General features: G+C 37.2%; 1 protein-coding gene across 1 annotated transcript; it reads right to left on the reverse strand.

The window, feature by feature from the left end:
• Window positions 1–1,860: 1,860 nt before the first annotated feature.
• On the reverse strand, window positions 1,861–27,607 carry LOC114142311 (tumor necrosis factor receptor superfamily member 11B). Its single transcript, XM_028013529.1, has 6 exons — window positions 27,487–27,607; window positions 12,908–13,135; window positions 12,337–12,481; window positions 5,377–5,577; window positions 3,143–3,361; window positions 1,861–2,522 (listed from the first exon to the last, which is right to left on the reverse strand). Exons 1-6 carry the CDS (start codon window positions 27,532–27,534, stop codon window positions 2,128–2,130), a joined length of 1,236 nt encoding a protein of 411 aa, XP_027869330.1. The 5' UTR covers window positions 27,535–27,607; the 3' UTR covers window positions 1,861–2,127.

The raw sequence follows: 27,607 nt of genomic DNA on the forward strand, positions 1-27,607 counted from the left end.
CGAAGGTTTTAACAGTCCTTCTTCCAAACAGCAAAAGAGAGGAGGAACTGTCTTTATTGGAAGTTGACTCTAAAAGACAGCTTTATTTTCTTCCCATGTCCCTTTATAATGGATTCAGTTCTTATCTGATCACTTCTGATATATTGGAAGGGGACAAGAAGAGGAAGAGAGAGAAAGAAAGACAAAGTGATTTTTGCAACACAAAGAATGCTGGAAGATGTGTTTTCAGTGGACTCATATGCAGAGAGGCAGAGAAGGTATAATGAAAAAAATTATGATGAAACAAAACATACAATCAGCCAGAGAAAAAACACAAAGAGCAGGAACAAGGAAGGCAAGGAAACGAAGACGAGGAGAAAACGATAATATGGCACAGGGGGTGAGGGAGACACAACAGGGGAACTAAAGGCAACAAAGAAAAACTAGACACAAGGACTAAACAAACATAATGAACTAGAATTACTAAGGACTGAACTAAAGTGAAACAAGGCTGATCTAATCAAAATAAGAAGCTTAAAAAACAGAACAATGAACAAATCCCAAAACAACAAGAGGTCCTGACAGGAACCCAACAGCAGTGTGATTGACTTGGAGTTTTCGCTTCTATTTCTCTGAGCAGTGTTGTTGGGGCTTTGGCTCTCCATCACTTTGGGGGTCCTGAGCTGAAACACAGTGAAGGCTCTATTCAATTCCCTGTACGTGTTGTTGACATTGATGACCTTGACAAATCTCCAACAATGTCAACTTGTGCACAGTTTTGGTCGCATATCTCAAGGTGTGAGTTCCAGTAGAACTGAGTGGGGAGGTGGATTTAATTACTGTAATGTCACTGTAGATGTTAGGAAGATAAAAACCTTCAACCACCTCTTCTGTTCCAGGTAGGTTCTTCTGGCTTCACATGAACGTGTTCTTTCACTTCTCTCTCTTGTAACCAATGTAGGTTTGTTTGTTCTAAATCCAGGCCATAGAGCAATTGAAGCATGTGACAGTCTGACAGGTTTTGGTCTTTGTAGTAACGTGAAATCAGAAGAGAAAAACGGAAGCTGAAAGTAAAGAACTAGATCATTGTAGGTCAGGATTTTAGTTGATAACAGAAAAGCAAAGACGCGTCATTTTTTCCTGTTCAATGCTTTTTTATAATAAAACTTTTTTACAAACTGATTGTCGTCAGAGTTTTACAAATCTTCACAACTTAGTTACACAAGCTTAAAGAGAAACAGGCAGGCATACTGTATATATATATATATATATATATATATATATATATATATATATATATATATATACAGTATATATACAGTATATATACAACATAGACCATCCACTTCCAATATAAAAGTGACAAAACAAAATATAAAAAAATATCACTTCAGGGACTTGCAGCGTTTCAGAATCCAGTATTTACGATAAAAAAATTATAAAAACAAGCTTTTACACTTTAAGAAAGTAAAATTACACTTTAAATAAAGAAAACACTCAATTGCACTCCTTTATACATTCATATAACTGACCAAAAAAAATAAATGTAAAACAAACCAGCTTTACTTCGTAGCAGTCCAGAACAAATAAAAATGGACAGCTGAGTAAAATAAATGTATTTCATTATGAAATCAAATTCTTGCTCTCAAACAGCGAGAAAGCTCTAATAGTACAAATCAGAATCTTCAACCTTTTTTTGTGAAGCAGCCTCTTGTTTACATCTTAACTAGATCTTAATTTTCAACAGACTCTGGTAAAAAAAAAAAGGAAAGAAAAAATGTTTCTAGGAAACAGATGTGAGAACACATTAGCTGCGGGAGTTCTTTTCTTCCTGTTTCAGGATAATTAGATTCATCCCTACACATTGATACTTTAGATTCTGGATGACAATATTTGCCTGTGGTATTATTTGGAGATCAACAAAAAATTTACTTTCTGTATGCTTTCCTTATTTTTCTGTACTCAATGTGCTTTGCTTGGTATTTCCTCATTCACAACGTTCTCTCACAAATGACTTTTTCTCTGTCCAATGGCTGCTGTGTTCTTTTGCTTCTTATGTATCTTTTCACGTGTTTTCAGTCAGATAATGCATTTGTGTTTTTGAAATGCTGTCGACTGCATAGTTTCATGTTTGCGCATCTCACGACCTCATTCGTTTAGCTGCTTATGAGCTTTAAAGCACAACTCATCTTGAAACATGCTCATGAACATCTTCTCGTACTTCTTGTGCGCTGACGTGGTCCCTATGATGCGGCTGATTTTCTTGAGGCTTCTGACGAGATACCGCGGTGCTTCTTGGCTGCGCAGCACCCTCAGACTACGAGTCAGACCTTTGGCTAGATCCAGGTTGTAGTTTGCAGATTTCCACAGGTGGAGGATCTGCAGGAGGTACTGCCTGGGCAGGCAGGTGGAGACCACGGCCTTCACATCCTGCTCCTGGACCTTTACTCCCGGCAGGCTGTTAGTCACTTTCATGAGGTCGTCTATGGTCAGGTTCTTTAGAGCGTTGCAGCGGGAGACCTTTCGCTCACAGTGGTTCACACCTGGGGAAATGCAGGGACAATATTATTATGTATAAGTGACAGTCATAAATAAAACTGTGCAGCTGCTTCCATATTTTATTGGCTTTCCTGGTTTGTATTTTTAATTTAGCTACAAAAATTGCTTCAAATAAAATCAAAGTCCACCTCTAAAAATTTTTATAAAAATAAAAAAACCCCGTCTTTTTTTGACTTATACTTTAGTCATTAAGTTGATAAAGACAATCCAAGGATTTTTCATTTCTAAACCACAACTTCCTGTTTCTCTGTGGCATGAAGCACTGGTACATTTCTCCTAGCCACTCTGTAACAACAGGAAAAACAAGAAAATAGTTCCTACAAAAAAGGCAAATGTATGATTATGTTCAGAACTGAAGCAGTGGTTGCAACAAAACTGCTCCTTGTCTAAACTTGTCCATGCAGCTTGATCGTCAATAAAACGTTTCATTCCTGGTCATTGTTTTTTGGACCAGGATCAAAAACAATGACCAGAATCCTTTTTTTTTACACAAACATTACATAAATTCCATAGCAACCAGTCATTTTAAGATATCTGTCCACTTCTATACCAGAAGTATAGTTAATGGTTAGATTAGACATGTTTCAAGGCTTCTAATACATACCTTGTATGATGCCGTACAACTTGTCCTTGTTCTGCTCTCTCCACAGCCTCAGCAGGTGCAGGACCTGCTGCTGAGGAGAGCACGCCTTCTTCAGCCTCTCCAGGCTCTTGAGATCAACCTTCTGTCCAGGGAGATTCTCGAGGATTCGCTCCAGAGGCACCGAGGACAGTCGCAGCGATGCCAGAGACTGGAAAACTGCTTCTTCACACAGAGTTGCATCTACGAAGAATTATAGAAGAGAAAATATTTGTGGATTACAAAAATGTACAACATATAGCTACTTGGATGCTTACCTGCTAAATATTTGGAGGTGTTCTTCCTCTTACTTATATTTGTAATTCATTAGAAATGTGCCAAATCCATGGTAAATCCCATACATTTAGCAAATGCATTTAAGCAGAGCTTTAAGTAACTGTGCTTTAAACCTGGAATTCCTGACTTTGACAATAAAAAAAGGATTAAGAGAAATGGGGAAAGAAAGAATTCTTCAATATACATTTTTCATATCAAAAATCATATTACTGTTAAGCTACAAATTATTCCTCCCCCTGACAGATTTATACCTAAAATAAATTCCAGTCAGAAAGTTTGGTTCTGATAGAAAATTAGACATCTTACAAAATTTGATATTGAAATATTAACTGCTTTATTCACATTTTATTTTTAGAAATGGCACACTAAACATTACTCAGCTAAATAATCAGTTAAATAAATCGCTGGGATTTAGTTCATTGACATTTCAGTAATGAAGCCTTTTTTAAAAAGGCTGGCTAGCCCTTTGCACATAGGATATTTGTGGATTAGCTTCAAGTCTGTGACTATGGAAGGCCTGCTTGCCAACACCCCAATCTGTAGCTCTAAAATATTACCTCCGGTTAGAGTAAACATGTTCAAAAAATTTAATTTACTTTAAACCAAAACGTTTGGGAGTTTAAATAATTATCCTGACTCTGAACATCATAGATTTCGTTAAGACTTTTTTTTTTTACTTTACACGTGTTCATACGTGTTTTAACACATCATACCATTTGGAAAAACCACTCAGTCTTTTGTCTAATAAGGGAAACTAAAACGTTTCAGCAGCACAAAACTGCAAGTGTGAGGCTACAAAGAATACCTCAAAAGGCAAACTAAAAATTGCAAAGAGAAGGGTTTGTTCAACTAAATTTGACTATTATAAAAATGCGGCTGTTCTTGTCAGTGTGGACAGTCCCAATTTGCATATGACATTCAGAGCTGAAGGTAATCGGAAACCTTTTGGTGCTTAGATTCATGAATTTAAGCAAATCATGAAGAGCTTCTGTGCATACGTGTGGGTTTCTGATCAATCTGCAAATATTAAGTTTCCGGAGTGAGCAAAAAATTTTCTTTTTCAAACCTAGAGGTTGACTTTACAGTAATATGAAGAAGGCATTTGGCTTGTTTCTCTACTACCTTGATGATGTAAGTGTGGTTTTCAGTCATGGCATCCTGAAATCCCTCAAAACTTAACTTTGGGAACACCACTGATCTCAGTTTCACATTTTTCTTCAAACTGCCCAACCGATGCAAGATTAGCTGCAGACAGTTTGTGGCTATGTGCCTCAAAGGAAGACAGCTGGTGAACGAATGTTTGAGGGAACCATCATTCTTGTTGAGTACTGAGAGTTTTGTGAATGATCTTCAAAATATTCTACATACTGTGCAGGAGTGTGCTGGGGTTTGGTCTTGTGAGTGATTTCTAAAGCTGCAGGAATTCAGTATCATATTTGAGGCTTTGCCTTTTGAAATATATTTAAGCATCCATCATAGCTGTAGTCTGAGTAACAAAGCCCCAAAAGCTCATTTTGTGTCTCATATTGACTCAGTTTCCTTTGTTATTGTGTTTGAGGATGTGACAGTTAAATGCATAATTGATCCATCATGGGGTCATTCCGAATTGAGCGCCATAAACATTCATTGCAACCCTTGGTGAGTCTCTCTAGAGCTGGTTTTCAGACATGCAAGAATTAGTAAAAAAGCCTGGAATCTGGAAGAGAAAACGGACTGAGGAAATCCCCTGCCTTGGGGAATGAAATTGACCACAAGTCTGAAATAGCTCAGCTCGGAATGATTTTTGGTTGTTGACAATTGAGGTTTACTCTAAGCGCTCCTACATATGCATGTGTAAAGGAGGGATGTGCTGGATATAAACTAACCCCTTGCTGGAATAGTTCTAAAGCTTTTCACATCCGTTGTGGCCTCTATGTTCTCACCATTATGGCACAGAGTGTGATGCTGGGAGCAGTCCTTGATGTCAGGAGAGCCACACAGGCTGTCTGAAGTGGATGTTCCCCATCGCAGAGTCTTCATGCCAAAATCAGCACAGAGTCTGTGCGGCTGACACGTGGAGGAGCCGCCAACAGAGAAATAACCATCCAGACAGCGTTCACACATGGTGTCACTTTCAGGTGTACCTGCAAGACATCCACAAATAATTATTTTGATTTCAAACTGACAGAATGGATTCTTTCCCTAACAAAAAAGGAGCAACCTCAAAGTCACCCCTTTGACCTTTTCACGCTTTTTCATATCCCAACCTCAATTCTTGTCGTATTTTAATGAGATTTCATGTGTTCAGTCATCATGTAGCTTACAATTGGGCAGTGGAAGAAAAATAGCGGAGCGGAGAGAGAACTCGCAGCAGCTTGGCACTGCTCTGTCACATAGAGAAAACAGGCAAAATACGACCAGCAATTTTGCACTGACATACCGTTGCTAACAAAATTTCAATATATTGGCTTGGGCATATGATGACAATAAAGTATATCAATCTATCAAATGTGCAGCTTTTTTTAAATGCAAAAATATTTTAATAATGTGGCCCTGCAAATCTTCAATTTCCTGAGGGAGTCTTCCCAAGGGATCAATAAAGTACAAGTCTAAGTCTAAGTCTCTAAGTCTTTTATACCGACATCTCTAAAATCTAAGGGAAAGTAAAAGCCTTCTCCACCACTACGTGTCAGTCAAACCAAGTTTCCTACCAATCTTTATATGACACTTCATCAGACCAAAACTGAACTTAAGTGTAACAGAAAACCAACACTGTCCATCAATCTGAACACTCCATCCCTCCATTCAACTTAGTGGTGTTAGCATCACGAAGCATCTTGTGGGCAACATTTTCTCAGAAAGAATGTTGAAACTGGTCAAAGTAGGTCAAAGCAATACGGAGCAATCCCAGAAGAAGATCTGTTAGAGACTGCAACAGAATCTGAAGGCTCCATACAACATACAAGCAGAGCCACCAAGGACAAGGTTAGATCAGGCGTTTCCAAAGTGTGGCCCTCTTAATGATATTGTTCTGCCCCTGGCCACAATTTATGAGTGGAGCAAATACAGCACAACAAGAAGTATTTCTCTTTTAACAACTATGTTTGTGCTTTTGTGTAGTTTTGTAGTAAAAAGAACCCAAGCATCCCCGGCTCACTGATTACACTTAGCTAAATACAGAAACTACTGACTTATCTCCTTTTCTTGTTAAGAAAAACCAAGAAAAAAGATTTCTTGCCAAAAAACCCCCAAAGTGATCCACCTCCCAAAAATGTTAATTATTTGCCGATCTTGTCATGAGTTAATCAGGATTTTAATTTTTTTAATCAGCAGTGAATTACTAATTTTTTTTTCTGCAAAAAATTGTCCACTCTGTTCGTTTCATTAAAATTCTGCATTATTGCAGTTATCTATAACTTATAATGTATCTGTAGTAGCAGTTTCAGTACTGTTACGACGTTGAGAACATGACATGTGATCATCATGGTTTTACATAAAAAATATCACGAGAGGGAAGCGGACTAGATATGAAAATCTTATATATTTTTTTCCACATTTTATGCAACGCAGTCCGAAAGCCATTTTCCTATCTTGCAAAATGAAAATCTATTTTGTTGAAACTCCAATTAGAGGTGGTAATGAGGGATTCCTGCTTGGTAATATTACAATGAATGGTCTTGGATTCTGGTACTTTCCCCTGCAGATCACATGACTACCTGACATAGCAGAAATAGTGGTTTATTCACTTCCTCTTTTTATTTTAAAACTTTAACCAGAGTTGAAAGTGCGTGGGAAGCCACCATGCTCTTATCAGATGTAACATCTTCATTCGTTTCCCGCTCACAAGGCATGCGTGCGTTGGCTTTTACTATTACGCAAAAACAAGAAACCACCTGCAGATATGCATACGGAAAATATTTCCTGCACTGATGATGACAAAGCACATACAGTACAGACTTGTGAATGACACAGGTGACTTAAAATACATGCTGACATTAATATGTTTTTCCTAAAAATTTACTTTTTGTCAAATTTGTATTTTATCAAAATGCTTGATAAATGTGTTTTAGAATAAACACTTAAAAGGTATTGAAAACCCTTTTATTTTTTCAATATAAAATTACTACTGCGGAATTGCACAGAAAGGCAATGGCCAGGCTATTGTCTAAAAACTCTATTTTCTTTCCTCATGTTGAGTTATGTTTCTTGGATACTTGTATTTTAGACTGTTTTCAGTCCTGTTTTTTCTTTTGGTCCCAGTTATTTGTAGTTTCAGTTCAGCTCCTAGGTTAAGTAGTCTCATCTCTTGCCACAGCTGTTCCATATTTCATCTGATTAGCCTACTCACGTCTCATGTATGTCAGGGTTACAAACTGTCTTCCAGCATAACAACAAGCTGATTAACAAAGCCAACATAACAAAAGAGTGGGTCCAGGAACAGTCTGTGTATGTCCTTTGGTACTCCAGACACAACCTGGACTTAAATCTAATTTCACATTTCTGCAAAGACCTAAAAATAACTGCCTACTGATGCTGCCTTTCCAACATGACTAAGCTTGAGAAAATCTGTAAAGACGAAGGGGGGAAAAAATAACCCAAAACCTGTGCGCCATATTGTAGAGACAAGGCCTAGAAGCAAAGAGTGTTGATATTTTTGTAGCTGCTACATTTAAATGGTTTTATCTTCAATGAATTTACTTTTGATAATTTTGTGAAGATTACTAAAAAAAAGTGATCCATGTTTTCGGACAACTAATCAAACAACTAATTGATAAAAGCCAAAAACCTTTTGCACTGGTAAATAACATTGCTTTATTGCTTAATCCCACCTGTTACATCAGCTACGAGAATGAAAATCAGCTTGAATGTCTTAATTTCACTTAGTTGTAAAAATCAAAGCCAAACAGAGAGGCCAATTGAAAAAACAACATAGTCATAAACAGAAAGTAATTTATTGGGACTGAAACAGAAACTTGTGGTTTAAAAGTCTGAACTGCAACTAGACGCACTGTGCAATAATTCCTTGAATCCTTCAATGTGTCACTTGTCTGCTAAACTTGGACCAACTCAAAAGTTTGTTGTGGATTTATTGGGAAACACTGTCTCATATCTGAGCAATATAGCACTTGAGAAATCAGACGATTTGAAGACAAATCGTCTACTTCCGTGAATACACGGAAGTAGCTGAAGCCACTGGAACGTACCTGAGTATCAGAGACTTACTAAAAGGTTCCCCTCAAAGCTTGTCAAAGAGAAAATGAAAACTTGTAAGATCAAGTTTAGTGAGGATGAGAAATGTTGGTTTTAAAATATCCATGTTGTGTTCTGAATCAATGTGACAACATCATAAGATGTTTTTGGGAACTGGAAAATGTGTTGCACCAGTTTTGTGTATTGACTCTGGTAAAAAAAAGAAAAATAGAAGACTGTTGTAACCATATGTCACAAAAAGAATCTGGACTGAATGGTAGCTTAAGCCACAATGTTTTAGACTATGTGCTTTATTGCAATTTATTGTAAAATACCTATATAAAGTACAATCTAACTTTAAAATCCCAAGTTTAGCATACATTAAGCATAATATCTTTTATCAATAAACAAATAACCTATGGAGGATAATGGGTTTAATTGCCAAGCTGTTTATTTCTAGTCACGTAGTGATTTTTTCCTCCTCTAAATGGACAAACTCTAAATGATTCAGTTCTGAATCTGAGATTCTGAATAAATAAATTGTCAGGACAGATTATATGTTAACTACCATGAACCGAATTTCAATGAAATAAAAGAGGAAGGAAAATCTCAGGCATTCAGTGGAAACTGTGTCACTTTACTGAGGCTAAGCAGATGGCCTCCAGTTTCTGCTTACAGCCAGCTGTAATATATCTGTCACTGTGGATGACAGTGTTACGCCACCGTGCTCTCTGACATGTCAAATAACACTGAAAGAGGTTTGGCCCAAAAAGATATATGAGTGCTTAATGTCTTGAGCAAACATTGTAACTGAGTGCAAAAAAAAAAATGGTTGATCCAACTTTTATTCTAGCAATTGTACTGTTGGAGAGCATATTAACTGGTCCACTGGGGGAGACCTACAATACGTTACACTAATCATGACTAAGCACTACGGTGCAGATGTAATGGAAGAAAATGAGCATCACGCTTTATAAATATTTAACAAGACGTTGAGTATCACATTCAATAAAGATATTTCAGACTTAGTCACCTCTGATAAATGAAACTAAAACCCCATGTTGCACAATAAGGTGAAATACAAAACAAAACCATTACTATTAACTGAAAGACGTAAATCAGTTTTATTGCAATAATAAATTCAGGCTTGGGAACTAAAACAATTTAAATGTTGAGGGCAAACACGTCAAATTTCATCAATTCAAACCAAACTTAAAGCTGTAAAAAGGTTAAACATTTATCTCCCCTTTGGGTATATTCAGTTTGAATCTGATATTAACATAAATTTGTGAAAAGAAATAACTTTACCTCATTTTCTATAATTAAATAAAACTGAACTTTTCTTCTGTACTATGTCAGCAAAGACTACCAAAATTATTTTTGATTTTAAGCTGAGTTAAACCATGAGAGATAAATATTGGAAGGAACTCAGCCTGCTCGATGTATGACGCAGTGGCTTAATGTATTGTTTTAATGTTTAACCACAAATTAATGTAGTGGTTACAGACTTTAAATCATTAGATTTTAAAAAATATTGAAAGATATGTTTACAAAATAACCTTTAAATAGCCCTAAACCTACCACTTTTACTTTTTTTTATCAAATTAATACACATCTTCATATTCTTTAAATATGATCCTTACAATGCAGACACAATGAGTCATTTTTTCGTCAGGCAATGGCTCATTCCCATTTTATAAAGAAGCCAAATCAACTCAGTTGACTCACATTTTTTCCTGGTATTAGCCAACGGAAATTTGGTCTATGTAAGATAATTACAGGAATACAGAGAAAGAACGTGCATTTATGCTGTTAGCATTAATGCAAGGGACTTTTAGATTCAACAAAAGCTGGAATAGAATCCAATCTTTGACTGTGAAGAATAAAAACCCTGTCTTCCTACCATTTATCTGATATTTAAGCACATAGTATACTATTTATAAGCATTAATATATAACATTTGCTTTAGCACTACCTGAAACAGTTTGTTATACTTTAAGGTTTTTGGTCTAATGTGATCTGTCTTGATTCCAGGGGCATTTATTTTTGAGTATGATGAATACATCATACATTAAATGAATGAGGAGGACATGTGGAGAGAAGTTGAAACAAACAGAAAGCAGCTAAAGATGCCACACTCCCATAAAACACCTGCAAAAACATATAAAAAACATGCTTTTTCAATATCTTATTCTTTAATAGATTCTTTCTGTCATCAAAAAGTACATTGAAAAAGAGATTCAATAGAAAAATGTCCTAAGGAGATTGTATAGACCATGAAAAATTTCTGAGATTGAGCAAGTAGGACAACACAGAGAGCATTTCTCAGAAAGAATCGGTCTTTGAGAATGTATTTCTGGGTTTTTTAAAAGAGATGCATACATCTGATAAAGATTTGATGCGGTGACTTAGAGGAAAAGAAGTAGACATGCTTCTGTTCATAAGAAGACTGAGATAAAAATGCTGCATGTGAATCCTTTCAAGAGCTTCTGCCATATCATTAAATTAACAAAAACTGAGAAAAATACAGTTTTCTCTACTGAAAACACTAAAGGATAAGAGCTTCAATGCACATCCACACCCCCGCCCACGCCTATATACACACACGCACACACACACGCACACACCCCTACATAAATATATACATACAAGCTGAGAAATGTTAAAACAGTGTCTCACAAAAGAAAGAAGAAAAAATTAAATGGTGCAAAAGCAAACTTTTGTGCATTTTAATGGAGCCTTGTGTGGCAAACCTACAAATAGTAGAGTGCTAAAAAGAATTGGAATGAAAATGATTTATGATTTTTAAAATGTCTTACATATGAAACTTGTGTTGTGTTGTATTCAGATCCCTTTAGTCTACTACCCCGAAATAAAATCCTGTCCATGTGTTTGTACCTTAAAACCCCTTAACTGCCTGGAGGACACCGGTGATCTCAACTGGATAACATGTAAGTGTTTTCAGGATAACAGTTATCCAGAAAGATAGAGAGGAGGTCAGAACAGTGTTCGTTCAATAAACTATCTATTATTTTTCCTTCAAGTTCACAAGTATGCACTACTTTCTTATTAAAGGGGCAGTATTACATGTTTTCCAGACACACAGTGCCATTTTATGCTAGCTTGTTAACTCCAGTTGTTTTATATTTATTTAATATTTACTAAAGCTCAAGCTCTTTCTGGAGGAGTACTGGAAGTCATCACAACAACACTCCTCTATTAACCCTTTGATAATGTTTTTAGCAACAATGCAATGAGAAGTAGTTCATATAATGAGCTCAGCAGAAGCGCAGTTCCATTGGGTTTGCTAATCCCTGCTGGCTAGTTTGGAGGAGCTGAGTTGAGGCAGTCACGGGGAAGGGATGTTCTGTGAGGCAGAAGCTTGGAAACTGCCGCTCCAAGGAGGAACTGCGTCCGAAGGCGGCGCTAGATCCAACCAGACGAACGGTTGTCACGGTTTCTCAAACATGCATGAAAGAATCAAGGCAATACTCCAGATAAATTTTTGATGAGGGAATAACATTATGATATAATATAGCTCAAAAAAGTTGATTTTACATAATACTGCCCATCACATAAAATCCTAATAAAACACGCTCATGTTTGTGGTTGGAATTTGACAAAATCTGGAAAGGTTTTAAATAATTACTACACCATATTTCATGTAGTTTAATAAAACCTCACTGTTTCACAACAATGAAGAGAGGACCTACCCAATACTGTGACTCCGTATCCAGGCTGACAGGTACTGTGTGCAATGCAGAATTCCACCACTAGATGGTATCCAGGTACACATTCACAGAGCTGGTCATGCGTGCTGTTGCACTGCTGTTTCACTAGCTGTCTCTCCTTACACACCTAGACACAACACACACTGGTTACAAATATTCCAACAATGGATGAGAAAAGAAAAAATCCAGAACTTATTCATAAATACATACATGAGAAATATGTTTTAAAAAGAGTTACAAACAGTTCCAATTGATAGTTAAGGATCAATTTACTTTAGGCTGAAACAATTAATCAGACTTATCTTGGTGAACTGATTATTGAAATAATCTTCATCTAATTTCATAATCAAAGAATCACTAAACGTGCTTTAGGAAAGTATACAGAGAGAACACCCTCGGAGCAGTAATTAAGTCGAAACTGGAAAAAAATATATATACAGTACATTTTGCATTAAAGATTAAAATACTTCTTTGTCTGTAAATATATTCTAATAAATAAATAAAATCCTGTCTGATATAGGAATGTCTGTAGATGAGTTTGTGTTGTACTTACTGAGGTACAGTACTGACACGTATCCCCCCAGTGCCAGTTCTCAGCAAAATGCCTCTCAGGACAGGGCTGGCATTCGGTTGGCGTGTCAGCGGTGCAGTGTCGTTTGACGGATGTACCGGGGGGACACTGGTCACAAGAATGGACCTGAGATGTCACTGGATCTCTGTACTGGTACTTTGGTGGCACGGGTTGCTCCTGAAAGGCCCACGAGAAAGAAGCCGTGAAGAGCTGCAAGAGAAAGGAATTCGGTTTAGCAAGCGATTCAACAGCATGGTTAATATCCCCCATGCCAAAAAAAGGTTCTAATATTTTTTCACTCATTAATTTATGAATTTGTGCTAAACCAAACTGTCCACAGAATGAGTTCAAATGAAGGTCAATGTGGCTCAGGTAAAGCTCTTAATGGGCTTGATTTAAAGTCTGAGAAGAAACTTCAGCAACTTCACTGCTTGTCATAACTGCAGGGAAACAACCTGCCTGTATCTGCAGGCAACGTCGCCTCTTGAGGCAATATAACAATGTTTTCTGGCACAGAGAAGCTGTCAGTATGACTCCTGCCACAAACCAATTTAGATATTGCTTCATTAACCAACTCACATGTCACTCACTGCCTGCGCAAGATGTGCAAAGCTTTGGTCAGGCCTCAAATTTAGGACATTAATTGGGAAGCATGTCAGACATGCAGCCATGAAGCAGGACCAGCCCACATGCAGACCAGATGTCACCCACCAGGCTCCCTCCTCTAAGGGCCTCAGCCATTGGCTCAGCGGACTTTCCCTTTGGCAAGGGTTCATCCTTACTGTTTGGGCAGCTAACAATAGATTTAGCATGTATTGTTCGTGTGCATGTTTAAAGCATGCATCTTAAAACGCGTTCAACAAACAAGAGTGCTCTCTCAGGAATGTGTTTTCTACTAGTGTGTGTGTTTGCTGCCTGTTTGTTGAGCTTCACGTACAATTACGGTCTTCCTTAGTGTTGGTCTTTGAGCTCTGTGGCCTCCTGTCCTGGCTGCAGCACATAAAGGGAGCTGCTAGAGGTTTGCTGGGCTTTCCCCTGTTTGCCACCAAAGTACAAAACATTCTGTTCTACAGTTTACCAAACTTTAAACTACTGATTTGTTTCTTGCGTGTGTGCATCTGTACTTGTGATTTACCACAAAACACAGTTTAGTATTTGTTGATGTGTTTGAAACAAGATTGTCATCAGTGTAAAAGAGAGATATGTTCAAGGGGAACTTCACCATTGCCTCACACATTTTCACATTTCATGTTTCATAGCAAGTGTGAGGGATATAGCATATAGAACAGTTTCATCAAGCATTTGTTAAAAGCAGGTATTTTCACTCTATAAAAGGACACATAAAGTCAACATAAAGTCAACATTTATTCAGATTAAAACCTTTCCAGGTGTGAAATTGGACAAATTGCTAAATGTCAGAATAATGAGAGAGATGTTTATAGTTGCTGCAATTTCAGATATTTCCCAACTGTTTTGCAGGGCAGCTTACTCACATAGATTTCTTCAACTCTGCTCACAAATTTTCTATTGCAAACAAGAGCAAAAGACTGACTTTGTTGTCATTGAGAAGCTTTGCAACTAATTTGGTGCTGTGATTGGGTCATCCAAAATTTGCAAGACAAATTTCTGGTAAAGTTTTAATTTGCTAGCTTATTGCTAAAGTGTTGCTTCAATAATTCCTCAAAATGTTCTTTCTTCATGATGGCATACGTTTTGTAAGGTTTACAAGTTTATTCTGCAGCAAAGCACATGCACCTCAAGACTTTTCGTGCACAGGTCAATTCACACATTCCATCCCCCTAAAATCTCTGGGAAACAGACCGCCTTTGCAGACGGAACCCCACAAAGCCATGGAGTGTGTAAATTGTTGAATTTTCAGTAAGTAATAAGAAAATCTTAAAATAAAATTCACTCATACCATTCAAACGCTCAACAATACGGATAACATTTGTAATCCCAGCTGACCAGAAAACAGAACAGTTTATTCAGGCTAAATGTAAGTGGAGAAAAAAAAAAAACACGTGTATTTTATTGCAGTGTATGTAAATATATCAGGGTCAGCAGTATTTGCTAGTACATGAGGAAACACAAAGTTGTTAAAGAGGTCAGGCTATGACCATATATGCATCTCAAATGAAAATGTAAAAATAAGAAATAAATGTGTGACCAACACTACTATAACAAAAATGACAATCTTTATGTTTTTTTTGGTCTTTTTATATAGTGTACATATATAGGTCAAAGTAAAATTTATTATCAACATTTGTGATACATACAGGACATACAGAGGATTGAAATTACTCTCAAACCCATGGTGCACTGAGCATCTAAATAAGCATTAAACTTTAAATTCATAATAAAAATTTTTATATAATACTAACTAATTTATACAATATAAATAGAATAAAGCATTTAAGCTGCTTTGAGCTTTCCTTCCTATCAATTTATTACAGTTTGTGCACTGTGCCTATAATTTAGAGCTGAATACTGCTCATTTTTTTAATCTGTTACTGCTTTTCTTTGCAATGTTGCTCACAAAAGAGGATGGCAAAAATAGATGAACGTTTTTTAAACACCATAATAGAAACCCAAGCTTCAAACAGTTTGGCGAGTGCGGCGGTTTTCCCGGCAAAACCTATCAAACTCTGAATACAGCGTTTTTAAGGGCAAGCTTTCATCTACAGCAGCTCACTGAGGAGAACCATAACTGCATGGGTTTGTTTGTAGTATGGGTGGCCCCATCAGGGCTCAAACCCACAATCACAGTGTATACATTTGCTATTAGGGCCGTGAAGCCACATCCTATTAAGTTTAGAAACATGAGGAACTACTGATGATGTGTGCTGATGTAGTGGCAGAGGGTCACCAGAGGGTTCTGTAGATCTAAGTAGCCTAATTACTGGGACAACTAAATAGAGCAAAGCAATTACGAGAATGGATAAAAAGCCACAACAGCAAGTTAACTTGAAATTTCATAGATGCTTTTTAAAACAAAAATATGATCAAACATTAGAAACATCTTTGATCCTACTAATATGACTTTAACCGCTCGATCATTTCGTCTAAGCCCCATCATTTGATTTTTCTGCCCTACAAGTTTCCTGGGCAACAATATTAAACTGTGAAAACTCTAATATTGCAGATTTGGGAAAATGAACAAATAAATTATCTCAAGACAATCATTACAATGCATGCAATTTACCTCTAAATGCTCTGCACCGGTGGTTATTCAACGTTTTGTAACAAATGCCACTTCGGAGAAGTCTAAGGTTTCCAACTAAGCTTAGACATTTGAAAAGAGTGATAAACTCTTGGACTTTTGAAATTTCTCCACTTTATTTTTGAATAAAAAAAACATATATCTCTATAGAGAATTTCAAGTTGAAGGATGTAGTTCAATAGTGCATTAAATTTTTATTAAGATGTCAGAATGTCCAAGTTGATTTTAAACATGAATGTCAAATGTCAGGGGGTTTTAAGCAACCAAGAATCTAAACCTACATAACTATAAAAAGTAGTGATAACTTTTATTCATTATTTTTATTATTATTTGTTATTTAAAAAGATTATAATTTAAAGCCAGTGTAGGTAAAATGTTCATTTACTGTTTAAGTGTTAAAAAAAGGGGGGGAATATACTTAGCTTGTATTGATAATACATCAGCTTGTCACTAAGCACAACCTAACATATTCATTAATGGTTACGTTGGTTGTGATGTTATTCCCAGATCCATGTTCTGGCTTCAGAAGTGAAGAGGCCGCCAACACTTCTTTTTGGTTCTCTGTTATCTGGTTTCACTTTATCTTGGCGTTTTCCAAATATTTTCCTCTGTACTTCTCTTTTGAAGAAAGGATAATGTTTGGATCATGTTTGCTCCACATTACTATCAATAAGATTTTATTTAACTAAAATAGTTGTTACCAAAATGGTTTCACTAGAGGCAACCAAGGTATTACCATTTGCAACACAAGTTCAGAACTTTAGCTTTACATGTAGCTCTGTAATTGAAAAAGGCTTTCTAAAAACTACTGCAAATTTTGTCTTACACTTATTATGAAATTCTTATCTAAAATGAAAACCAACAAGAAGGTGGACTGCTAAAAAAAATCAGATGTCTGGCCTTTCACATATTTAACTGTAACTTTCTCCAATGTCCCGTTGCTGATCTTTGTGATTAGCCATAGCGCCCTTTAATTCTATGCTAATAAAGTTATCACCATGAAGCATTAGGACTTTACAAATGCCTATGAATAAGAACCAAAGTATAACATATATAAATAATCTTATTTTGCAAATTTAGAATTCCAGAAAGTGTTGGAATTATGTAAAGGCAATAAATTTTTATTCTGAAATAGATAGTCTATTTTTTTATTTCAATAATTCACATAGGAAACTCCACTCAGGAATCTTTATCTCGATCATAGCTTCTTTAAATTCCAGGCCTCTGTTTAGGTCAATGAATATGATCAAAATACAGTATATGTATATATAAATTAAAACAGACATATTTTTTTTATTCCTAAAGTCAAATGTTTCCTACAGGCGGGGTTTTTTTGTAAAATCTTTGTACAATTTCTAGCAACTTATTTTTTTGCTTAGTTCCCACCAACGATGTAACTGGAGTCAGTCCCTCCTTGACTTTGTTAAACATTTTAATCAATTGAACCAGAACTATGAGCATTCCACCTGAAAGGACCTTCCTGGTTAGAACAAGAGCTACCTTGCTGAAATTTCCTAGTCAGCTGAGATAAAACATTTTGTAATATTATTTTTTGTTTAGCATTTTCTAAATGACATCATTAGGTAATAGACCTTACTGTTCATTTGATTGAATTCTGAGAAATATAAGGCATCTCACTGCTTTAATCAATGAATTAATGACAAATGTAAGGAGTGATTTCTTTTAAAGATTATGTGATCAATTTTCTTTTCCTTGTTTTTATGTCCAACCTGGACATAAATGTCCAACCTGGACTACCTGGGAGTAGTGCAGAGATGATTTATTGAAGGAACAAAGGAACTTACAAAACTGATGCAATGGACCTTACCAAGCTCCGCCCACAACTGACCCACGTGACCTCAAGTCTCACAAGCAAAGTCTCGTGGCCCGTTGTTTCTATGTAAACATGACTCGATTAGTGCATCATTTCTACCGGATTTTCACAATATATCAGCTACTATAATGGACAGACGAACTAACAAGTTCATGTCATCATCTGGGAGGAGGTTACTGGTTTCTCAGTCACAAGCTGGTTGCAAACCTGAGGCCAGCAGGTGTCAGTCAGTTATGGTAGATCTGAAATTTGGTTTAATGATGTCAATATGAGAAGCTACAGACTGATAGGAGGAACCAAAGAGCTCTGTAAAGGTAAAGGCAAATCTTCTGAAGTTGGGATATAATTAACTTAATTTCACATAATTATCGCGGTAGAAGCCATTTGTTTGTTAAAATTGTATGAAATATATTTGTTCTATTTGATGTTTGTTGTGAATAAGGTAAGCTCCAACGTTTAAAAACTACAGCGGCTGTAATGCGCCACAGCAAAGGTAAACAAAGGTAAAATAACCCAAACAGGTGATCAACTTAAAACCACTCGTACCTTTATACTCTCTCCCTCTCTTTGTAGTTTAAGCACACCTGTTACCTCGGCAACCGCCTGCGCCCCGCAAGCCGAGCAAAGATTACGTTAAAAACATAACATTCAGTCCATTATGATATCAAGTTTCCAGGCTTGATATTTATTTTTCGATTATTAATCAGCGCTTCCCTGAACACAGCGATGGTTGATTGACTAGCTGTACTTGGTGCTAGCGTGGCTAACACGAGCAACAGTTTAGTCCAAAGCCTTTTCTGCTCAAATAAAATCTTTAGTGTATGTCAGATACAGACACATTGCATATTGATCTGTTTAGCTAACGTAAGACTGTGTAGAAGTTGGTACTGCCATTATGCTGTTCTTAGCTAATGGGAAGCTAAGTGTGTTTGTGAGACGGCCACGCACGTCACCACGTAGAATGGGCATCAGCCAATGAAAAGCGGCCCCTCTGGTAAGGTCCATGACAGGATGAGCATAATAACACAATAAACAATGAAAACCAGGAAGCTTAGACACTGAAGAGGTATGATTACCCAGTTAGCATTGAATGTTCAATCGACGTCCGCTGAACAGTCGCTGAATGTCCGCCGCCAACGTTTTCCGGACGTCAAAATGAAATACCATTGAACGTCCGCTGACGTTCATGAGGACGTTTTCTCATCTCAAAATTAAAAACCATTAGACTTCCCGCGGACTTTCAGTTGAATGTCCGCCGGAAGTTCGCTGACAACCTTCGGCGGACATTCGCAGTAGGTCAAAATAAAGTGCTATATATGGTTCTGCTAGGTCTGTGGAAATGCTAATATAGCAGCAATTTCATTGGAATGAAAGGTTTTCATGACGAACTTCCATTGCCTAGTCATATTAATCCAATGTTGTAACAAATTATAAAATCGATGACAAGCACTTTTAAAACACTTGGCAAAGAATTCATTAATTTTAGAGAATTAACATTAAAGACTACACAAGACAAAATATGATAAATAAGAATCACATTTATTCATACATATACACGTGTACCAAAGACATTAATGAAACCTTCCTTAGAACAAAGTAAAACAGCACAGTACACATTTTAATACAATGGCTTTTCAGAAAAGAAATTCACAATAATAATAAATCAAGGCAAAGTCAGCATTTAAGACCAACCACTGCTTAAAAATATGATTTTAAAAGAGATATTTACACCAGAACTATTTTAATGAGCATTAACACATGCATAAACTACTTAAAAAAAACACACAACAAAACAAACAAGCCAAACAACCTTGAGCCTTCTTAAAACTGTTTTGGTGTTCTGAATCTGACCATTAGTCCTGAAAAACAGACAAAATATATATTTTAAACTGAGATGTGTATTATAAAGACATGCTTCATGGTTTTATGAAACAAAATGTTACGTTGGCTACAGGGAAACGCGCACGACAAAGTCCACCTATAGGATTACACTATTTTAGACTGACAAGTACATGAGTTTATACTTACTAAATATTTCAGTCACCAAGTGCTGGTGAGCAGAGAGACTTCTCTTTCCACCCCGTTCGCTCTGCTGCTCTGCTTGGTGGTTTGAGAGGATTTTGGATAAAATGTTGCAGACAGCAGATCAGGTCTCTCAGAGATTCAGCTAAAAAAGTAACAAATAATTTAAAAGTCGATATTTAAACAGTACTGCCCCTGATGAAAGGGTAGAATAATGTGAAGAGAAAGGCTAATTAAGTTTTCCAAGAATTATACATACTATTTATTTCTGAACAACTCCTCACTCCAGTTTTTGGCTTAGGACTTCTAGTTTTTCTCCAGTGGAGGCTGGAAGGCCGAGCTCATCCAGTGAGTCCATCTGTTCAGCAGAACCAATAGCTGTCAGTCGGGTCAGAACAGCTCGCTATGTTTCCCAGGCCGTCTCCTCCTCCTTTGCACATTTGACTGTATAAACTTTAAGTATTAATGCATTTATTTTCTTTAACCTGGCTTTTAAAAAGGGACAATGTGCAACTCAAACCTAAATGTTACCATTTGATTGCGCTGAAAAAGCCAATTCGCATTCAGTCCCTTCCTATCATTTTTACTCGTTGCCAGCAGCTTCACTCCCCCTGACTTTAGGTAGATATGCGGACTAACGCCATGATGTTTTTTTCTCCAGGCCCTCAGTCTATGCGGTCCGTACGCAAACTCTCTGGATTACCTGCTTACCAGTTATGTTGACATTGTGGTTCAGAAAACTACAACATTATGGGAAAAAAAGAGCAGGACATTTCACACAGAATTATATTTCTGGCCGCGTCAAACTTATGATCAAAGTTGAGAAGAAATTAGATAATAGCACCACGTGGTCGGTATGAAGGAGGAAACACAAAAGGAGTCGGTAGCAAATTCGGCTTTCTACGCTCTAACCACATGCTTGCTCAAAAAAATGGTACAAATAAGTATGGAAACCAATAACTTACCGAACAGATCCCATCGGTTTCATGTGAAATACAGAAGCGTCGTTTCATGATTGCAGAAATCCGAGTACAATCCGGGTTGGGAAGTGACGTCACTCGGTAGAATATACATATTTTTCAAATGAAAGTACTTCTTGGACTTTTATTTAAGTATTACTCTCCTTTGAGACACATTATTTTATAATAAATGCAATGCAGATTATGCAGGAAAGGGAATGAGAAAATCGGACTTGTAACCATTATTTGAATGGAGAGGATAATGTTTGTTTGCGTGGAGCCCCCTAGTGCCTAAGTGGGGTATTGAAGCTAGTAAACGCATTATAAAAAAACTAGCACACGGATGTTCAGACAACTTTCAGACAACATTTGCCCACATAGCAAAATTGGTCTGGGCCAGATGTGGCCCACAGCTGGCCCTTACATCTGACCCACATGGCGCAATTAATGACGGGCCCCCCATGGCCCAGTGCTGGTCAAAACTGGGCCAGGTGTGGACCAGTTCACACCCGGCCCAGTGGTATATGGTCCATATACCATATGCTAGCTATAGTATATGAACCATAGCTGGCCCATATACCGTTTCACCTCTGGCAAACCAGACCCCGGCCACTGGTGGGCTGTCATACACTGAGGCATCTGGGCCAGATGTAAATGCCATTTTTGTCCCAGACCACTTAATGTATGTAAATCAATAAAAACACATATACAACACAAGTATATCAACACAATTATTTTATTACAACATTCTAATTTCATACACAACGTACATATTGATGAATCTGTTTCCATCTCCAATGTCCACCATGCTCACGATGCGTCATGGCAGCTGTTTGGTAGAATTCCCCTCTGTGCTTCACCATGCTTAAATACCCTTTGTCAAAAAGGTTATTTCAACCTGAACAATGCAGAACATCTGGAATCAATCTGGCCAACAGCCAAAGGCTAACGGCTCAATGCTAATGGCTCGATGGTAACAGCTATGTTACCTTCAGTGCTAAATAATATTCATATTAACAGTTAAAAGGGACATTTTAAAAGCTATAGACATGCACCAGCAGTCAAATAATGTCAGTGAAAATAATTGATAGAAAAATTCTTAATAATTAACTAAACTAAAAATTGTGCCGTGTAAAATAGGGTTAGCTACAATTTTCAACGCCACAATAAAGGACATTGTAAATAAAACATTTCCAACCGTTGTTGAATAAATAACACTTACAGGTGGTGGTAAAAACACAGCTATGAGTAGATTAAAATAAATAATTTATTTGGACTAGAAAAAACAAACCAAAAAAGATAGATATGAAAAACTTACGGATTGAGTTCAGTTCGACATTCAAGTGCTATGGAAACCAGGTGAGTCGAATCAGAATGCCCAAAATCCGAGAAAGAATATTAAACAGGGTAAATGAAGGAAAGAGACTAATAAACAAAAAGAACACAGAGAGCTGCACTGAATAAAACGATCCACAAACCAAAAGGGGAAAAACCATTAGTCTAAGAATATTAACAAAATTGCAAAGAGAACAAAACGTTAAACACTCAACACAAAGAATAGGCTGAATAAGCAATGCAGGAATGAACCCAACACAAAATGAATCATGATATAGAGACTGTTCATGTCCAAATAGATCTGTGCAGGAAATGCTATATGGTTTTCAATTAAATAAATAACTGTTTATGATTTAGTCAATCAGAAATCATCTGAGTAAGTAAATATGGTAATCGAATATATTTTCTTTCAAAAACAGACAATATTCCAACAACCAACCATACGTGCAGCTTTTGGCCATAAGGATAGATGTCTTGTGAGTAAGGGCTTCTACCAACTGTTAGAGAGATATTGAACTTTTTACCCTAGTCCTCACTTCAGAAGCCGCCATATGAAGACATCCTGGACAACCCCGGAAAACCTAAATTATACTGTCATAATTATACTGTCACCATTTTCTGGGAAGCCAAGAGGCCCATCATGGAGCTCATCCAGCTGAGAGGAAAGGATGGACGGAGGTATGACTGGAAGCAGAATTTTAAAGAACCTACATAAGCGTGCTTGAGCGATACACAAGGGGCGGTGCAACTTATGAACTCTTTCATGTAAAACTGCCTGACGGAGAAGCAGACTCCCATAGGCTGTGAAGCAAATATACTCAGAACCAGACAATTGTTTACTGAACGTGAGAGGATGTTGAGTGAGCAAAGCCTGAGTTGTTCACTCTGTTTATATATCACAGGCTGCTATTGGGAACTTAAGCATTGTATAATGTTGTCTATTTTTCAGATGGCGCCAAAAGACCAAAGAGAGCTGATTCTTTTTTGACCAACCTGATGACAGAGCTGAAAACTGCCTCAGGCAACGGATGAGAGAAAGGCAGGGACAGAGAGTTCAAACAAAATTACTCTATAAAGACGGTTAACCGAGGTCTTATAATGAAGTCATGAATGCCAATTACATCATCAAACAGTGAATTTAGTCTTAGCGTGGGGGAAGTCATGAATTAATAAATCTTTGATCTTTAAGTTATCATTACTATCTCTGATGCAAATGTTTATTGGTGAAGCGTCTTTCAGCATACACATTTAAAGGGTTCGAGTTACATTCAACTTTCAGCATTACTGACATGCAACACAGGCCCAGACTCCATGCTTGGCCTGCCTTGGGGTTAGCTTGAAAGTCATGGCACGAGGAAAGGACCAATGGCACAAAGGGAGCAAACCGCACCACACCAGCTCATGCACCGAGCACATGGATTCAGTTAACTGTAGAGCGCAGGTGGTCTGAGGGGGGATTCCAGCCCTCTGGTGTGTGCGTGTGCGTGTGTGTGTGTTTGTGTTAGTTCACTTGAATATCAAATCAGTCTTTTTTTTTTTTAAACCACACAGAGATCTGGAGTGGCTTTGGAACACGCTGCCAAGCCTTGGTCTTTGTTCATGGAAGTCTTAGAAATTATTTGATATTATGGAGGGTTTTTTTAGGTATGCGAGTTAATGTGAGAGTTGTCAGTTATTATTTTCAGAATATATTTGGTTTTGTTGAAAATAATATTGTTCCTGCATTAGAGCTGGGCAGGCAATGTAATACGGGTTCGTTCAATTTGGCTTTGTGAAGCCGTGTTCTAGTATTTCATAAGCAAATTTTCATTGCAGATTTACTTGAAATAAAGATATCAGTTATGAGCTATATTAATATTGACAGGAAAATCGGGATTATATATTTTCACATGCTAAAAGAGCGGAACCATCCTAGGCAGTATAAATATTTAGATAATATTCACAGGGCTAAAGTTATATTGAGGAGGTAAGAACTGATTTTTTATTGTCAGATAATTACCATATGATCATATAATTTTACAGTAAGATCACACAGAAGGCAACAGACTGAATGTAGAGGTATTGCACCTTTGACATATAATGCAAGTTTTTTGAAGGCGACTTTCTGTGATGTAAAATGCACAGTAAGTTGCTTTTGAGATTTAAGTTAATATAAATCTTCTATATTGTATCTTTTATCTAAAGAGCACAGGTAATAAATTAGTATCTATACCTAAATAATGCTTGTGTTTTAATATGTTTAAATGTCTTTTAGCTATTAAAGTTACAACATTTCTACTCTAAAATGCTGATTAAAATCTACAAATATAAAAGTTATGCAAATTGAATAAGACTGAATAAAATCTACAGTTTATTTTTGTCAGTGTAGCTAAATCAACAGAGTTGGCAGGTCTGGCTAGCAGCCAAAACTAATTTAATAGCAATTGCAAACAGTCATAGGCACAATTTAGACACAAACAAATTTTGACTTAAATAAATACAACTTTGAATTTCGAGTAGGTTATAGAGCTATGTAGACAAATGATGCACATTGTTTTTAGTTTTAAAAAACTGCAGTCTGAAATTGAAAGAAGCCTCTTTTTTGCATTTTATTCAAAGTCAGAGTCACTACTCTCGTCTCTCTACAGACTTAAGTTGAAACAATTGAAAAACAAATTGAACAGTTGCTGCAATTCTAAAAACGCTTCACACATTTAAATCAGTGGACTTTTTGAACTGCCTGTTCAAATTCCAAGTCAAATAAATCAAACTCTTCTTGTCAGAAATATTGTTTCTGAAGAAATTTGCATCCTGTTTTTAATATAATCTGCAGGGTGATAAGAGTGGAACTAATGTAAGCGCTTAGGTATGATTTTAGCATTTTGCAGCAACTGTTGTATTCATTACATTTTGTCTACAGCTGATGCATACATAGACTGTCTTAACTTATTGACTTGACTCATTTGTTGACTTCCTGATGCAATTTTCTGCACTGACCTTTCATTTTGGGATGTAAATGTAAAAGAGGTCTGTAATAAATGCCACACTTTCTTTTTATACTTGAAACAGTTGGATATTTATCATTGTCTTAAAAATTCCATGCAATATTTTGTGTTCATCTTCAAAATCCCAATGAATACACTGAAGCTCGAGGGTGTACATGTTACAAAATGTGGACAAAAGTCTATGGGATGTGAATACTTTTACAAGGCGCTGAACATCGTCTGGATCCGTTAGTTTGTCACAGCTGTGCTGCACTCATAAACCATCCCAAACACACACACACACGCCGGTACACACTTCTGCTATCAGAGCTACTGTTGATGGAAAAGGGAAGTTAGGTGTGAGGAAGCAACTTGCAGAGGTGATTTTTGCATTATGAATCCACAACCTTGATTAATTGTTGTGCAATTTTGATCCTAGACATTGACAAACACAAGTTTTTTTTTTATTATTTCGTCCTGGCTCATGCAGTTCCGATGTTTTGTAGAAAGAAAAAAAAAAGAGGAGGTCAGTATTGCTGGCTAATTTGCCTCTGCACATGTGACCTGCACTGTGTGCAAAGAAGCCTCCAGGTTTAGGGAAGTTGGTGCTTCATCCAACGGCCACAACAGAGACTTAAGAAGGTGGGGGTCGCCGAGATAAGGATACAGAGATTGCAGATAGCACATAGCACAACAGAGGGATGAGAACTTCTGCATATGGATTTAAGTGGAGAGTAGGGCATAGATTGGAAGAAAAAAATCCCACTAACTGTCCACTGGCGCCATACCTGCTTAGACTATTTTGCGCTTCTCGTATATAAACATATTTTCTCATCCAAATAGACAGAGCTGCGTTAGGTTTTCCACTGACTGCATCCTGGAAAAAACTCAAACAAAATGCCTTTGTTTTAGAAGAGAGGAACATGTATTAGAGACAGGCGGGAAAACACCAAAGCAGACAGGTGAGGAAGAAATATTCCCTTGTTAAAGGAAAACTCAGAGCATCATGAGCTACTGAAAATGAACCCTGCAGGGAGCAAAAGATTCAGTTGAGTCAGAGAGGACCTGATCTGTAATCATAACACCCCAAGATGTGAGCACACAAAGTAGCTGCGCTCTCACTAGTCATTTGCATGTAAAGACCCTGGTCCTTTGAATACATCACACAAACAGAATCTCTAACCGACCGGGATTCATCCAAAACATGGGCTCCTTTCACAGCTGTGTGACAAACACACGCGCACACGCCAGCACACCCACACAAAACACCCAGACCATAGTGACAGATAGTGAAGCGAGTGTTCTGGGTTACAGAATGTGGTCTGTCTCTCACCTGATACACATCGCTATTATTACCATATGCAAAACCTTAGAGGTCTGCACTGCATGCAAAGCATACCCCTTTGATCCAAGAGGCGAACATTTCAAAAACAACATACTGGTGTCATGTCAAACATACCCTAAGAGGAAGGGGAGAAGGGGTCGGCCTGGGAGAGTAAAATATCATTCATTGTAAAGGTACATGAGCAAAAGCAACGAAATGTGAGCTAAAGTAAACTGTCCTTCAGGACTGAATTACATATCTTGTTTGTATGAGTGTATTAACGAGAAACATGAGCTTTGCCCATTACTGGAAGCAAACAGCAATAAGTATAAACAAAGTTTAGCTTTACATGCAAAGAATTTATTAATGATCTGAAATGTTAGTGGGAGTTTCATATAATATGAAATTATTAAGACAGTATTTCTTAGCAAAAGATAAATACACAGTCTAATGCAACTGATAACACACAGCCTGTTAAGTTGTACCAGTGCTTTAACCTATTAACTATTTTCAGCAAATAATACCTGACTCTCAACTGAACGATAATAATGCCAGTAAACAGTAATTACATTTGACATAAAATTATTAGCTAAATTAAAAGAGGAAGGCGTGTAAGTGTGGCGAACATAACAATCTGGAGCCCGGAAAGCTACCTGCACCGACTGACTGCACAACTCAACGCAAAGTAGGGAATATTGCGTTTTTTCCCACAGTTTTACACTCAGCATCTGTGCGACTTGAAGTCGTACAGAAAATGAGAAAAAGAAATAGAGAAAACCGCTTCATGCCTACTTCAAAAGTGTACGCGTTAGGATAAAACAAGACGATCTGCTCCTTATGGAGAACATCTGTATTCCAGCTGGCCAGACGGAAAAGCGCAGAATGCGAAATTCTGGTTACTCACCACTATTAGTTTCATGGCAGGGTTGGATTTCATTATCCGTGTGCTCATCTTCTCTCAGTAACAGCGAACTGCAGTGTGATGGGGTCTCCATAACAGTTCGGCTCTTATATGGCTCAGAAAG

The sequence above is a fragment of the Xiphophorus couchianus genome, chromosome 3 (genome assembly GCF_001444195.1).
Source record: "Xiphophorus couchianus chromosome 3, X_couchianus-1.0, whole genome shotgun sequence".
Lineage (NCBI taxonomy): Eukaryota > Metazoa > Chordata > Actinopteri > Cyprinodontiformes > Poeciliidae > Xiphophorus > Xiphophorus couchianus.

What these genes read in the sequence shown, in the direction of transcription:
- LOC114142311 (XM_028013529.1), bottom strand. Translation starts at nt 27,534, where the DNA reads ATGAGCACACGGATAATGAAATCCAACCCTGCCATGAAACTAATAGTG. An exon ending in CTGCCATGAAACTAATAGTG is followed by an intron (nt 13,136 to 27,486) that starts GTGAGTAACCAG and finishes TTTCTCTTGCAG; the next exon opens with CTCTTCACGGCTTCTTTCTC. An exon ending in TCACACTCTGTGCCATAATG is followed by an intron (nt 3,362 to 5,376) that starts GTGAGAACATAG and finishes AATTCTTCGTAG; the next exon opens with ATGCAACTCTGTGTGAAGAA.